At 37.3% G+C, this 15,719-nt stretch overlaps 2 protein-coding genes across 2 annotated transcripts; one reads left to right on the plus strand and one right to left on the minus strand.

Annotated features, from left to right (window-relative positions):
- The first annotated feature begins 1,330 nt into the window (after positions 1-1,330).
- Positions 1,331-14,072, plus strand: LOC124637553 (ubiquitin carboxyl-terminal hydrolase 5). The gene is made up of 17 exons (XM_047174116.1): positions 1,331-1,556; positions 5,423-5,548; positions 5,915-6,100; positions 6,483-6,589; positions 6,925-7,090; positions 7,546-7,713; positions 8,125-8,286; positions 8,646-8,749; positions 9,006-9,189; positions 9,911-10,122; positions 10,563-10,685; positions 10,998-11,112; positions 11,571-11,684; positions 12,083-12,227; positions 12,625-12,843; positions 13,168-13,277; positions 13,409-14,072. Exons 1-17 carry the CDS (start codon positions 1,452-1,454, stop codon positions 13,469-13,471), a joined length of 2,409 nt encoding a protein of 802 aa, XP_047030072.1. The 5' UTR covers positions 1,331-1,451; the 3' UTR covers positions 13,472-14,072.
- A 305-nt stretch (positions 14,073-14,377) lies between these two features.
- Positions 14,378-15,346, minus strand: LOC124637556 (28S ribosomal protein S18a, mitochondrial). The gene is made up of 3 exons (XM_047174118.1): positions 15,184-15,346; positions 14,742-15,038; positions 14,378-14,554 (listed from the first exon to the last, which is right to left on the minus strand). Exons 1-3 carry the CDS (start codon positions 15,284-15,286, stop codon positions 14,412-14,414), a joined length of 543 nt encoding a protein of 180 aa, XP_047030074.1. The 5' UTR covers positions 15,287-15,346; the 3' UTR covers positions 14,378-14,411.
- Positions 15,347-15,719: the final 373 nt, after the last annotated feature.

Genomic DNA, 15,719 nt, shown 5'->3' on the forward strand with positions numbered 1-15,719 from the left:
CATAGACATAATATAGTAAACAGGACTGCGCACCTTTACCCAAAAAACGAGCCAAGTGAAACAGATAGTACAGAGGCCGTCTGTCCCTTTCTAATAGGGTGACTATGAGATTAAGCTGTGTGAGACAAATTCGAATTTGCTAAGATTATTAAACACAGATTGGTGTTGAAATTTTAACTTACGCAGTTTGTGACCTTAAAATACTAATACAACCTTTTAATAATTAGCGGGAATTAGCAGTATAAAAGCAGGAAGATTCGAAGTGAAGACTGTTTTTTTTTGTATTTTTGCTTCACATATAGACTGTTGAGCCGTTTATGTCACCTTTCTTCATTTTTTGGGAAGCTATAACAATAGTACAATAGTTTTAAAATCCATCCACCCATATTTTGACTCATTACAAGAATTCATGGGCACCCTAGTTGTTTAATTTACGAAAATGTTATTATTAGCTAACCTGTGGAATGATGTATTGCAATCACCATAGGATTCACTTTTACAAGTATAAACGCAACACTTTTTCACCATTTTGATAGTTTAAATTGATTTAATACAAAAAAATATAAACAAAATTTTAAATGCTGATTACGCGCCAAGAATGTTCGGGGTTACCGTTAAAAAATAAAAAAAAGTAAAATACAAATGTATGTTGTTTATGTTTTAAGAATAAATACGAATAAATTAATGCAATTGTTATTAATTTGTTGACTTATAATTGTTAAAATAAGATAAAAATATAAGTGATTCAATTTTTTTTGGGAAGACAAAACTGTTAATCACAATATTTTTTTATGCTGGCAAGGTGTTAGAAAGAGACAAACGGCCTCCGTTCTAACTATCCCTCTCGGCTCGGATTTGCCTCTGTATATTATGCAACCAATTTAGTACCTTATTGCGTTGGAATGGAGTTCATTTTCGTAAATATATATTTTGAGCGTGCGCAATCTTGTTTAGTATATTACATCTATGATCAAAACTTCAGTGCACGTTCCTTTTCAATATCTTTTTGTAAAAATTAAAACTAAGGATACTGCATCGATAATGTAATATGCATCTATTATAGCAAGGAAAATGCAGGAAATTTAAATGTATTTAATGTTTAAATTTTGGTGCTAAAAAAACAGGCAAGTAGAATGCACAGGTCACTTTCAAATAAAACTTACTAAAAGCTTACATTTTTAATATTTCTTTAGCTTTCGAAATTCACGTTATTTTTACTACAAGTAAATAATACTAAACAATATAGCATTTTAAATATAAAAATAATACAAAGTAATAGTCTAGTTAGAAATATTCTAGACGATTGTAGAAAATCGATAAGTTTACATGTCAAAACCTATCGTTAGTGTCCCATCACAAATAGATCAAGATCAAGTATTTTTGGTGCGACGCTGATTTTGGTCAGAAGAAAATACATTTTGTAAAATTCTTTTACTATTTTGAAGTACGCCATGGCGTCGTTAGATCTCTTAACACCGCATTTATCTAAAATCAAAATACCTGGTCCGCAGCAACTGATTTACAAGGATGAGTGTGTTTATTCCTTTGACAATCCGGTGAGTTGCACTTTTTATTATAACCTACAAGATATATTGGTAGCTAATAAAATTAAGCATTATTTAGAATGAAGTCTACTATTTTTAGCCTTGTAACATCCAAACCGGTGTATTTTTATAGTTTGGTGGAACCTATTACGTTTGTCTGATGATGGAGTGCTATATAGTTATCTGGTTAGAATGGTCATGTCATCTAGCTCTCTCTAAGGGAAATCTTACTTCAATTAATATGTATAAATAATTAGTAAATCTTACTACGGTTACTACAATATCTTAGGTAAAAAATACTCTAAGGTTCAAACAATAGTATAATGCACCAACCCAGAAAAGAGAAGCTAAGAGAAGAAAGAAAAGCTTTAACATATAGCTTAGATGCTTCATAACATTTCATAATTTTGAATAGTTATGAAGGTAATCAATAAAATCCAAACCTCAGTAGAATGTTTTTATTTAGAAATATAATCAATTTAAATTCTTGCTTATTTTATTAAATAATAAATCAGATGGGACTTACAGCATTATCTTTAAAATATTTTGTATTCATGAAGTTCTTCACAGCTTGATACACATTAGCAATTACATTGAATATGGATGTCCTCATTCCATTCATAGTGTAAGAACATAACGTGAGGGACAGAAATGTATCGAGCATCACGGGACTCCAAAATAAAATGTTGTACAATAGCTCCCTGCTAACATAAGTCTTTACAATCTGCTTTTTAAGTTCCATCACATGTATCTTGGTCAATATTACTGTAGAAATAGTGATAGGAACAAAATAACTCACAATAGTCATAACAAACATGAATAAAAGTATTTTTTTGTTTTCCACATAACATATTTTCAAGCAATTTTCGTTCACTTTTGGTTTTCTGAACAAAGGAGCTGAAGTTACTTTAATATCAGCAAAATGAGTTTCATTATTCAAATTGGCAATGATTCTGTAGACATTATTCACTATAGAATCAAATTTTTCTCCTGTTTCATTTGTATAGTTCTCATACATGTCAAAATAATTTGCTGTGTTTGTGCGGAATTGAGTGTTGTTCTGGTCATAAATAGTGGAACAATTTTTCTTGCTAATATCGAGCAGGGCCATGCAGGATTCACTTAAACTTCTTGTATCACCCATAAATATATTCCTTTCCTTCACATCCATGGAATACATGGACAGAGTAAGTAAAACCGGTAATATCCACTGAATAGCCACAGTGATAAAGCTGAAATATTTCTTCCAGAACGAAAATAAGCTTTTAACAGTACTTCTACTTTCTACTCGGAAGTTGTCCCCTATTTCATGCACTTCACTATCTTCTTCACTCTTCTTCACATTAGCTATCATTTTGTAATGCATGTAGTTGTCAATAATCAGACTTAAGAAACTGTTTACTAAAGACACTATCAGAGGACCATAGCTCATAAGAATTGACATGAAACTACAGCTAATATCTTCATGCTTCATCATATCTGTGGATCTCTGTTCCATGTTGGCCATTTCCACATTCATTGGACTTATTTTGTAAACTGCTCGACTTATGAAGGCGATTCCAATGCATGTTAGCAGTATATTTTCTGAAAGTAACACTGTCTTAAAGGATGCATTACCTTCTTTTACGATTCTTCTTAGATTGAACAAGCTTAGGGCAAAGCCACACAGTATGAGGAAACTTCCTAAATACAAGTCTACTGAGTCAAACATTTGGAAAAAGATTTAAATGTTTTATTTAGTGTTGACTGAATACTGTTAGTGCTGTAAGAACAATGAGTCATGTCTGCCCCCATGCTTTTGCAGGGAAGTGATAGCTGTTATCAGGAATGTAAATTATGAGGGCACTTTTCAAATGCGTTGTGTTTTTGCATAAAACAGAACTTTTACCAATATTATATTTATTGCCCAAAGCTTTATACATAGAGGTATTTTTAAGTTTTACACTCTTTTAGAGATGCTTTGATATTAAAGAAGATGGATCAAAATTGCCCCACGTCCTATAACAATGTGACGTATCTCAAAAAAAAGATAAAAATGTTTAAAAAAATATAGCATACTCTCTAATTCTTTTTTTTTACACCTTCATACGAAAAAAATGCTTTAAAAATTGTTCAGGCGCTGTTATGAAAACATCGTTAATAGGACTATTTATGGGCTATTTTATTAAATTATTTATTTGTTTGATAGGGTATACCTCACAGGTGGTCCCATAATCATCAGGTCAGGATCTGATGATGGAAACCCTGAGAAATCCAGGGCAACTTTTTAAAGTTGCAGGCATGCGCGGGATAAAAACGTGACTATAAGGTGTATATCTTATAACAATATGCAACAGTGAAGGTTTGGAGCTGACCTGATGATGGAGACGAACGAAGGTCGAGGGAACTCGACAACTGAATACGTAAACTACCTCGTGTTTGGGCTTATATTATTTGTATTGAATAGGACTTTGCAACAGTGAAGGTTTACATCTGACTTGATGATGGAGACCAGAGAAAGTCGAGGGAACTCGACAACTGAATATGTGAACTACCTCGTGTTTGGGCTTATATTATTCGTATTAATGAGAACTTTCCACTTATGTGGATAGTGATAACTGTGCTTGTCACTGAAAAGAGAAAAAAAAACTTTTTACAATAAAATAAAACCGACTCCCAAAAACACTGAAAAGCAAAAAAAAAAAAAAACTATTCTTTGGAGCATCGGCTTAGGTACATCCATTAGACACCGACTCTTGAGGTAGTTCACATATTCAGTTGTCGAGTTCCCTCGACTTTCTCTGGTCTCCATCATCGGATCAGCTCCAAACCTTCACTGTTGCAAAGGTTTATTCAATACAAATAATATAAGCCCAATCACGAGGTAGTTTACATATTCAGTTGTCGAGTTCCCTGGACCTTTTTTCGTCTCCATCATCAGGACAGCTCCAAATCTTCACTGTTACATAGTGTTATAAGACATACACCTTATAGTCACGTTTTTATCCCGCGCATGGCTGCAACTTTAAAAAGTTGCCCTGGATTTCTCAGGGTTTCCATCATCAGATCCTGACCTGATGATTATGGGACCACCTGTGAGGTATACCCTATCAAACAAATAAATAATTTAGTAAAATAGCCCATAAATAGTCCTATTAACGATGTTTTCATAACAGCGCCTGAACAATTTTTAAAGCATTTTTTTCGTATGAAGGTGTAAAAAAAAAGAATTAGAGAGTATGCTATATTTTTTTAAACATTTTTATCTTTTTTTTGAGATTCGTCACATTGTTATAGGACGTGGGGCAATTTTGTATGGACTGTGATCCGTCTTCTTTCTAACATTGATTATTCTATATTGTGGTGGCCTAGTGGGCAAAGAACCAACCTCTCGAGTATGAGGGCGCGGGTTCGATTCTAGGTAGACAAGTACCAATGCAACTTTTCTAAGTTTGTATGTACTTTCTAAGTATATCTTAGACACCAATGACTGTGTTTCGGATGGCACGTTAAACTGTATGTCTCAGCTGTCATTGAACATTATTGGCAGTCGTTACGGGTAGTCAGAAGCCAGTAAGTCTGACAACAGTCTAACCAAGGGGTATCGGGTTGCCCGGGTAACTGGGTTGAGGAGGTCAGATAAGCAGTCGCTTCTTGTAAAGCACTGGTACTCAGCTGAATCCGGTTAGACTGGAAGCCGACCCCAACATAGTTGGGATAAGGCTCGGAGGATGATGATGATTATTCTATATTTCTATTGATGTCCTAAGATCAGATAGACATCCCAACTTCAAATGTTTTTAAACAGGAACAGGCAAAGGACGAGTAGTTCCTGAGATCACTACTTTCAAGCACACAAACTCTTCAGATAGATTTATATATTTTTAATTTTGTTTCAGGAGTCAGACACAGGCCTATACATATCCTTGGTGAGCTACCTCGGCTTCGGTCGCAACTACGTCGAGCAATACTTCCAGAAGACAGGAAACAATGTCTTTCTTCATATCAAGAGGGAGAAGAAGCCTGTAAGTTTACAAAGTCAAAGTTATCTATTGCAAACATAGATATTCACAGACAATCCATAATGATGCCTAGAAATCTACTTTGAGTATAAAGCTTCGTGACTTTCCACTACTTTGAAACACGAAAGCTAAGTAGGTGCCTATTACAAGGTGCCATAAGTAGTTTACATTAATCCTTTTATCGTGTCACAAAGTTTTAGACGCAATTTTTTATGTAAGGCTCGCTTTCGCCTGTCAAAAAAGTAGCCTAAAACCCTCCTCGGTAAACAGACTGTCTATCTGACACTCATATTTCTTTCAAATTGGACCAGTAGTTCTTGAATTTAGTTCAAATTCTTCAGATTTATAACATTAGCATAATTTTACTAGGTCCCAGAGCCAGAGAAAACGGGCGATGGTCCAGAGAAGAAGATCACACGGTTAGCCATCGGCGTAGAAGGGGGGTTCGACCCCGCTTGTGGCAAACCCAAGTTCACCTTCACAGACATTTACAATGTGGTGGTGCTGCCCGGCTTTCATACGTATCCCTGGCCTAATCCTGCGTTGCCTGAAGTCGTGAGTAATTTATTGTTTCACTGTTTTATAAGAACCATACACAACCTGGTATTTGTACCTTTCATTGAAAAAGTGATGGTAAAAATATAAGCCTAATATAAGGTATATATATTTCGCATACGGACTTAAGCTTATTTACATAATATCACATACAAATGATGTGTCTATTTATTTTTAACTTACAACTCAAGTAATAATTGTACAGTTCTCGCCAAACATAATAACAAATCGTAATTAATTTCTGAGCGTATTAAGCCATGCCACACACATACCTTCATCATCCGCTTATACCTAAAAAACGTTTTTTTGCAGTGACTCTTGCAATTATACCAGCCGACATTAAGTTTGGCAGGAACTGTACTAAAAAAATATTATTATCCAGGTGAACAAAGCAGTTCAGGCAGTGATCGACGCGGAGTCTCCATTCAAAATCGCCGAGATGGCAGCTCTTCAGGGCACGTGGGATGGAGAGAAACGTGAAGTTTCTGTGTAAGTTGGTGTCTTACAAAAAAATAACCATTACATGTGGCATGTGGCCACTTTTTAAAACATTTTATTTTAGTTTTTCGGATTTTACAATTATTGTTATAGTAATGTTTATAGCATTGTCTATGCCTTTGTTTGCCTACTTATACCATCATATCTTTGCAATTTTACAAACAGTATTCTGTAAACAATTTTAAGTCCTTACAGGTTTAAATTTCGTTTCCTATAGTCATTAACACACTGATGATACAGCATCTGGGGCCTAGCCTATAGCCTGGAACATCTGAATGCTCTAAAATCCACTGATATGTCAAATTTAAATAACCATTTACTTCCAGACATGCGGTAGACCTGAAGCAGTTAGACAACGGCGTGAAGATCCCGCCTTCAGGCTGGAAGTGTGACAAGTGTGATCTGACCACTAACTTGTGGCTCAACCTCACTGACGGCTCCGTGCTGTGTGGCCGGCGGTTCTTCGACGGCTCAGGGGGCAATGATCATGCTGTAAGTATCCCGCCTTCTGGAAGTGTGACAAGTGTGATCTGACCACTAACTTGTGGCTCAACCTCACTGACGACACCGTGCTGTGTGGCCGGCGGTTCTTCGACGGCTCAGGGGGCAATGATCATGCTGTAAGTCATCTTTTTTAAGTGGGGGTGAAGAAAAAGACGAATTCTAGTTCTGACTTCATCTGCCGATCTGAATAAGTCACTCTCTGGATATACCATTACAGTGTCTACTCTAAGGCACACGTTGGATAGCCATTCCCCGCATCAGAGAACAGATTTGCGAATAAGCATATATTTTCATATAAGGAGAAATGAAAAGAAAAAAGCTAAAAACATTTAGATTGTAACTGAAATTTATGATATCTTCTTTATTATGAATCTATATAACTGTAATCCTAGTTAGTTTTAAATAATGATTTAATAAAATATCTAATAATTTCTTACGAACAGGTGGAACATTACCGCGAGACGGGTTTCCCTCTAGCCGTGAAGCTTGGCACGATCACGGCTGATGGCAAGGGCGATGTCTTCTCGTATGCAGAAGACGATATGGTCGAGGACCCCTACCTGGCTGACCATCTCAAGCATTTCGGCATTAACGTGCAGCAGTTACAGAAGGTAGATAATATTTCGTTTTTTGTTTCTGTATACATATATTTGAATTATTATATATTTGGCAACTACCGCTTCCATAAATCCTTCTTAAGGCTTACTCGAAATAACTGATATACATAATAAGTGATAAGACTCTTATTATTATTTAGCATACAAAAAGTTGCAACACACAACATAAGTGCAGATGTTTAAATCGAGCTACAATTTTAAAGGTTGATAGATTTTCTAAGACAAATTATGTCAAAGATAGAAGAAGCAACAAAGTAGTTTTTATAGCATTCCTTGATAATGGGCTAACTAACACTGAAATATTTTTTCATATCCGGCAAACATATTCGTCAACTTTATAAGTAGAGATAAAAAAACACAATAAAGAAGCTATTGTTATCAATAACTAACAACTCTACATTGCAGACGGACAAATCGATGATAGAACTGGAGTTAGAACTGAACCAACGAAGTGGAGAATGGAACACTTTGCAAGAGTCGGGAAGCGAACTCCGACCGCTGTACGGGCCGGCACTCACCGGGCTGAACAACCTCGGCAATACTTGCTATATCAATAGTGTGGTGCAGGTATAATTGAGCTATATTACTTTGTAATACAGTAGGGTCTTCTATTGTAGCCTTTTCGCAAAAAACAGGTACACTCGGTGTGTTCTAACTCTCAATTCTCTCATAACAGAACCGACATTTACGTTCTCTGGATGTATTACGCAAAGGAGGAATCAATCTAAACTTCTGAACTAAAAATAATAGAAAGATGTTTTTTCTTTGTTTTTTTTTTTACCAACCACTAAACACTGAAGGTTTTGTTTCTAAGGGCAATTATGCTATTCCCGGGTGACAAGGGCTATATCTTATCCGGATACGAAAAGAAGTTTTCACTGGACGCGGCATATGTTCATAAAACTACAAGAATTTTATTCCCTTAGGTAATGTTCCGCATGCCCGACTTCGTGCGTCGCTTCGTGGATGGTGCTCCAGAAATATTCTCCACCTTCCCCGAAGATCCCGTCAATGATTTCAATGTGCAAACGTATGTATCAATATTCTTGATGTACATAATAAATATGCTCTTAAAAGTATGTGTAATGTAGTTAAAAATGTTTTCGCTTCAATTTTGCATCTGTTATTTTGTCATTTATTTTTGTTATTCTTTGATGTTATATAGCAATAAATAAATAAAAAACAAGATATGGAAGTCGCTGGAAACTCGTGAATATCACAAAAAATAAATAGAGATAATAACTGACTGCATTTGTTCTTCAATTTGTAAACTATTTCTCTTCCAGAGCCAAACTGGGTGTAGGGCTGATCTCAGGTCGCTACTCGTTCCCGAGCGCTGAGGGCGGGTTCCAGGCGGGCGTGTCGCCGCACATGTACCGCAACCTGGTCGGCAAGGACCATCCCGAGTTCATGACCAAGCGGCAGCAGGACGCACACGAGTTCTATCTGCACTTCTTGTCATTGCTGCAGGTTTGTTCATCCTAACTAATATTATAAATGAGAAAGTAACTCTGTCTGTCTATCTTTCTGTCTGTCTGTCTTTTCTTCACGCCTAAACTACTGAATCGATTTGTGTGAAATTTGGTACAGATATAGTTTGAAACTTGAGAAAGGACATAGGAGTTTTTATTACAAAAAAATATAAAAATAAAATTTATTCCGGACATATAGCGCCACCTATTGGTCAAACCAAAAATCTACCGGAAGTTACTATTCCACGCGAAAGAAGTCGCGGGCAAAAGCTAGTAGAAAATAAAATAATCGGGGCTGCGGGATTGTTCGAAAGTTACTGTGGTTAGTCAGCAAGAGTCTGATACTTCCCCACGATGCACCTACAGTAGCAAGGGTCATTTGATGATTTCCCACCAAGAAAAAAAGGGATTAAAATATTCAGTATAATGTAGCGACGCCGTGAATGTCCTCTGTGTAATTGAAATCTATTCATGGCAATGCATGCTTCCGAAGCTCAATAATGTATTTCGCACTACAGTCACTTGGTGATACCACATCGCATAGGTTACCAGCGTGTAGTTTTGGTATCTTTCAAACCAATAGAGAATCGCGAAGGGCGGGTACGATTAAGTATTGGAGACCAGCGTCTAACGAGAGTCTGAAGACACCAGATTCTTACTTACATAACAAGAAGCAAGAACTTTACACTTAACTTACTAATTGTATATGACCACCGCAGCGCCACAGCCGCCACAAGCCCAACCCGGCGGACTGCCTGCGCTTCTGCGTGGAGGAGCGCGTGCAGTGCGGCGCGACGCGCGGCGTGCGCTACACGCGCCGCGCCGAGCACCACCTGCCGCTGCCCGTGCCGCTCGCCGCCGCCACCAACGCGCAGCAGCTGCAGCGCTACGAGCAGGCCCGCGCGCAGGCCGAGGCCAGCGGACAGAGGCTGTGAGTACATACTTTTTAACAAGATAAACGGGTTTACGTCACTAAAAGTACGGTTTAGAAGCCAGCTGCCGACATGAAATCAGCCAATATCTGATAATATCGAATTTTAATATTTTTTAACCTACTTACCAAAAAAGGAGGTTCTCAATTCGACCATATATTTTTTTTTGTATGTTTGTTACGTGATTACTCAGCCATTTATTAATCGATTTTGATGATTCTTTTTTTTACCATGGGCCCTAATATAAGATATAAATGTTTTCCGCGTTTTATTTTCATACTAGCCGCGATTTTAAAACAAAGTTTTCCTCTTTATAATATTAGTATAGATGTACTTGGATGAAGTATAATAAAATACATAGTTTAGCTTCTCAACAGCAAAAAAAATAAAGTTCTGTATTAGTGGCTTTAAAAGTTGTTTAATATATTTTGATATTCAGGGACCCGTCGCAAGTAGTGCGGCCGCACATTCCGTTCCAGGCGTGTCTGGACAGCTTCATGAAGGAGGAGACAGTTGAGCAGTTCTTCAGCAGTGCCGTCAACAAGAAGGTTACTGCTCACAAGTTAGTACCACGAATTTATTTTATTTATTTGAGAAAAAGGACAATTTTACAATCCACTTAGACCTGAGGTCATCAACTACTTAAGAGTATTTTTTTTCTTACAACAACTATTTACTGTTGTATAACAAATGATTAGATTATACAATCCACGACATTTCTAACTGACTCAAATCTTTAAAATCCCCAAAGCTTATGTTGTTTCGGAAAAAAGCTGTCTATTTTTTTTTTCTTGTAAAACTTGACTTTTATTTTTCAACATCCCTACTAGCCTAAATTGTAAGTAAACTAAACGTTGATGTAATTTTTTTTTAGAATCACTCGGCTAGCCACGTTCCCCGACTTCCTGCTGCTGCAGTTGAAGAAGTTCACCATCAAGGAGGACTGGACGCCCGCCAAACTTGATGTCGCCGTCGACATGCCTTGGGAGGTGCGTACATAAATACACGTTATATAGTCATAACATATCACACGTACGTACGTACACAGACACGTACGTAGTCTTTACAATTCCCGGCAAAAAACTTTGCTTCTCGGAATTTATTATTTTTACGCCTAACGGCAAACTTGAGGCCCCCTGAATATAAGAGCAAACAAAAACTTCTCTTGTGTCTAGCCCTGGCTTTCTAAAATTATATTTATAGGCAGTCATAAAAAAAAAACAATTTTGTAGTCGAAAAACTCATACGTTGACCTGTGAAACGCAATGCACAGAAAAAAACACTTGTGTATGTTTGCTCAGACATAAATATGTTCTTTTTTTCTTTGTATCTTTTCTGCACTATAATAAAGTTACGCACAGATGTCTGATTTCCTTCGATAACAGCATCCATGGCCGAATATAGAGGGATTATCTATGTTTATTAAGTAAATGTATATATATTGCAGGTGGATCTAAGCTGCCTGCGCGGTCGCGGGCTGCAGCCGGACGAGACGCAGCTGCCCGACGCCGCGCCGGAGACGCCCGCGCCCGTCTTTGATGAAGCCTTGCTCTCACAACTTGTACGTCACATAATATGTCATCATCGTCATCATCAACCTTTTTTGTAGACCTGCTGCTGGGCACAGGCCTCCTCACAATAAAATCTTATTTTATCCTACTATGTTGTGGAGCTTTGTTTAAATTAATAACGGGAGATTTCCGCTAATGAAGGCAAATAAATTTTTACCAGCTAATTGAACAACTCTACTTAAATTGCTATGACACTAGCTAGAATGATCTTTCTTTGATGTGTCTGGAATGATCTTTTCTGTAAAACTGTAAGTAACCCTTGGGTTTTTTTGCCAGCCTCATCCAGCACAAATGGTTTTGACATGAAATGCATTTGTTTATAATTCTCTTTATCTAACTACAAAAGTCTATATGAAATCAGTATAATAATAATATCTTTTCTCAACAGTTGGACATGGGCTTCCCCCTGGAGGCATGCAAGAAGGCGCTGTACTACACGAACAACAGCGGCATGGAGGCCGCCTCCAACTGGCTCATGGAGCACATGACCGACTGGGACTTCGCCAACAAGTTCACGCCGCCCGGCGCTGCTGGTACGCAGTATTTCTGTTTTCAATTCAAAGAAAGTAATAAAATAAGTTTTATTGCACGTTTTATTCACTCAAGATTGACGGTTTAATGGGAGGTGTTCCTATCTTCTTCTCATCAAGTGAGTTGCAGGTTTAATCATCTGACAAGCCCTAGTGTCAGAGTTTTTGCAAATGCACCCAACGGCCCCAACGAGGTGGAATTATAACAAAGGCTGATAAGCACATTGCTTTGAAAAAACCGAATGTGTCACCCTTTTTGAACACCCTCATACGAGCTGTCGTTGCCTTAATATTATCAAAATGTTTTTCTTTTTAAAACAAAAATTCAACGTCTAATTTGCCTACCAATACAAATACATGTTTTATATAAAAAAAAAAAAAACTAATTTCCATTTCTCAGGTGCAGCGGAAGTGGGCGCGGCCGGTGTAGACGAAGCAAGCGTGGAGCAGATAATGTGCATGGGCTTCACTCGCGCGCAGGCGGCGCGGGCGCTGGGCGCCACGCGCGGCGACGTGCCGCGGGCGCTCGACTGGATCTTCTCGCGGGCTGACGAGCTGGACGCGCCCGAGCAACCTGCTGTGCAGGATAATACGCATGGCTGCAGGGACGGCCCGGAGAGTGAGTGTTGTTTTGTGTTAAGGCGATCTGCGATTTGATTAAGTAAAAGTTATGGTCGGTTTGAGGCTACTGCTAATGGAATTGTGTTGACAATTTACAAACATTTTATATTAGAGTTCAACAACAATGTGAAATAGTTGACACCTCTCATCTTTATCCTAAAGTTTTATGTTAAAGTAAATGGGTCATAAATTGTGTGACTAACGTTATTCCCAAATAAACATTGTAGTGGGCTAAAAAAATTGTAAAACAAATCTTCAATATCTTGATGTATCCAAAATTCTTGAAAAAAAATCTTCATTGTATATTACATTTTGTTTCCAGAGTACAAGTTGGTGGCGTTTATCTCGCACATGGGCACATCGTCCATGGTGGGCCATTACGTGTGCCACGTGCTGCACGAGGGACGATGGGTCATATTCAATGATAACAAGGTACGTACTATATGGCTCACGTCAAATAATTATACTCTTCCGAAGTTGGCTACTGAGGCTGGTATACTTAATCATAGTTCTACTACATACGTATATTTGTATGACTAACGATTTGTGTTATTTTGTTCTAGGTGGCCCTATCAGAAAATCCGCCCAAAGATCTCGGCTACCTATACCTATACGAAAGGCTGTGATGATCATGTATAACTAGTGACTTGTTTGTACCAAAAATCGCTGGCAAGGTTGTATGGGATACGAACCTCTGTGTTAGACTGCGTTTGTATTATGTAAACAATAAGAGATTTTAATAAAAACAACTTTTAGGCGATATTTATTTTATAGAAAAAAACAAATTGTTAAGAAATTGAATTAGGTTAATAAATTTTTTATTATCTAATTATTTTGCATAGAAAATGCTTTTGTGTTGCAATTTTTACGTAAGACTTTTACCTGTTTTGTAGTTTGACAGTTACGTGTAGTTATTGCATTAGAAGTAATCCTTGTAACCGCTTAGGCATATTGAAGGCATTTCGTGTGTGTTTTGCACAAGGAATCTCAAGCTATAATAACATTTAACTTTTTTAAATGTTTATGTTAACTAAGCTGTACATGATTTTCCTGTAATAACAATCAGTTTTATAACTGTACTGGAAGTACAATCTATTATTCATTAACATTGCCGTACCTTGTATCAAATGCATTTATTGGTAAAGCAGCTTAGTGTTGGATAATTTTATTGTAAAATATCAAAACATCACTAAAACAACGAAAACTGAAAGTAAATTATTACAAAAATCAATGTCTCTTATTTAGCCCTCCAATATGAATTTCCTCAATTATGGGTAGTGAGAAGCCAGTAAGTCTAACACCAGTCTAGCCAAGGGGTATCGGGTTGCCCGGAAAACTGGGTTGAGGTCAGATAGGCAGTCGCTTCTTGTAAAGCACTGGTACTCAGCTGAATCCGGTTAGACTGGAAGCAGACCCCAACATGGTTGGGAAGAAGGCTCGGAGGATTTCTATACAAACACTTTGTCTAGCCACTACTGCTATTTCTAGGATTTGTACTTTTACATTAATTGGTGAGAAAAAACAAATTATCGTAACTAATTACACGCTTTATTTATATTATTTAAATTATCGCTTGAATCTATCTACAGGCTTGGGAATCTTCTTCATAAATATAGTTCGCTCATCAAAGTATGTGTTGAACTTTTTGTGGTTTCTTCTTTTCCTTGGGTCTTTATTGCAGTTGTCCGGTGTCAAGTTGATCATAAGACCTGGAACAAGAAGGCAAGTTGCAATATTATGATAAGAAATCATTCATCAAATATTTATAATTTTACACTTTGTGATTGAAGCAGGCCCCTGCATAGTTGGGAAAAAGGCTCAGAGGATGATTTACACTTTGTGATTAATATGTTAAGTTTAGAAGCAATAAAGTAAAAATACTAATGTAATACGCACCAGCTTTCTGCGCCATAGTAACCAATTTGCCCATTTTCTTCTGCTGTCTGCGACACAGCCCAGTAATCCTACGAGGTAGCATACAGCCATCCGATCTTACGAACTGGCTCAGAATCAGGACATCGGTGTGTTTCACATCGAGCCCCAGTGCACACATGTAGCACGGTGGCTTCTCTGAACTCTCGACTGCATTCTCCTTTGGAGTTAGATTCTCAGCTCGAATCAAAAGCTCCGTGCGAGGTGACGGCACAGAAACTGCTTCAACAACCAACGTTGCGCCCTCAGTTTTCTCACGAACTATAAATAATAGAGAAGGATTAAATTATTGGCTCACTTTGTATCTCATGAATTCTAATTATGTAAAGGTTTGTGGAACAAACATGTTTGAGGTTATGTTTCTAATTCGTAACAAATATTGTAAATAAAAATTGTTACCACTTACTTTCCTTTAAACATAGGGGTTTTGTTGTGGCTATTGAGCGTACGGCTGTGGAGAATACTGCATTTTTTGCAAAAGAAACTCCAGCTCTTACCAGCCCCGCCATGTTTATTATTTATTTTATAATCTGTCACCAAATCAAATGACATATGAAAGTTGTGAAAATGTCACATTTAGGCATGTCAATTTTTTTCTCTATTCGATTAGAAATGTGAGTGAAGTAAAAATCGAGACAAGCTATCAATACACTTCGGTGAAGTTTAATTCCGATTGGACATTGTATTTGCATATAATACCTATTCCAAGAATAATAACTTGTTAGGGTGGCTAAAAATCCTTTAAACTTTTATTTATCAAGCAGACCGAAAAATTGTAATCAGTGTACATATTATTTCTAATTTAAAAATATTATAATTGGATAGTACTATGTTTTCCCCTACAGCCTTTTTATAGTCCCACTTTTGGGCACAATGGGCACACACAGGCCTCCTCTCACACGCAGAAGGATTGAGCGTTAATCACCATGCTTGCTCAATGCG

This window comes from Helicoverpa zea, chromosome 16, assembly GCF_022581195.2.
Source record: "Helicoverpa zea isolate HzStark_Cry1AcR chromosome 16, ilHelZeax1.1, whole genome shotgun sequence".
Classification (NCBI taxonomy): Eukaryota; Metazoa; Arthropoda; class Insecta; order Lepidoptera; family Noctuidae; genus Helicoverpa; species Helicoverpa zea.

Excerpts from the sequence above, each read along its gene's own strand:
- LOC124637553 (XM_047174116.1), top strand. The coding sequence starts at position 1,452 with ATGGCGTCGTTAGATCTCTTAACACCGCATTTATCTAAAATCAAAATA. Across the intron at positions 6,590-6,924 it reads GAGAAACGTGAAGTTTCTGT|ACATGCGGTAGACCTGAAGC; the intron begins GTAAGTTGGTGT and ends ATTTACTTCCAG. Across the intron at positions 13,278-13,408 it reads TCATATTCAATGATAACAAG|GTGGCCCTATCAGAAAATCC; the intron begins GTACGTACTATA and ends ATTTTGTTCTAG.
- LOC124637556 (XM_047174118.1), bottom strand. The coding sequence starts at position 15,286 with ATGGCGGGGCTGGTAAGAGCTGGAGTTTCTTTTGCAAAAAATGCAGTA. Across the intron at positions 15,039-15,183 it reads ACCCCTATGTTTAAAGGAAA|TTCGTGAGAAAACTGAGGGC; the intron begins GTAAGTGGTAAC and ends TATTATTTATAG. Across the intron at positions 14,555-14,741 it reads TACTATGGCGCAGAAAGCTG|GTCTTATGATCAACTTGACA; the intron begins GTGCGTATTACA and ends TTCTTGTTCCAG.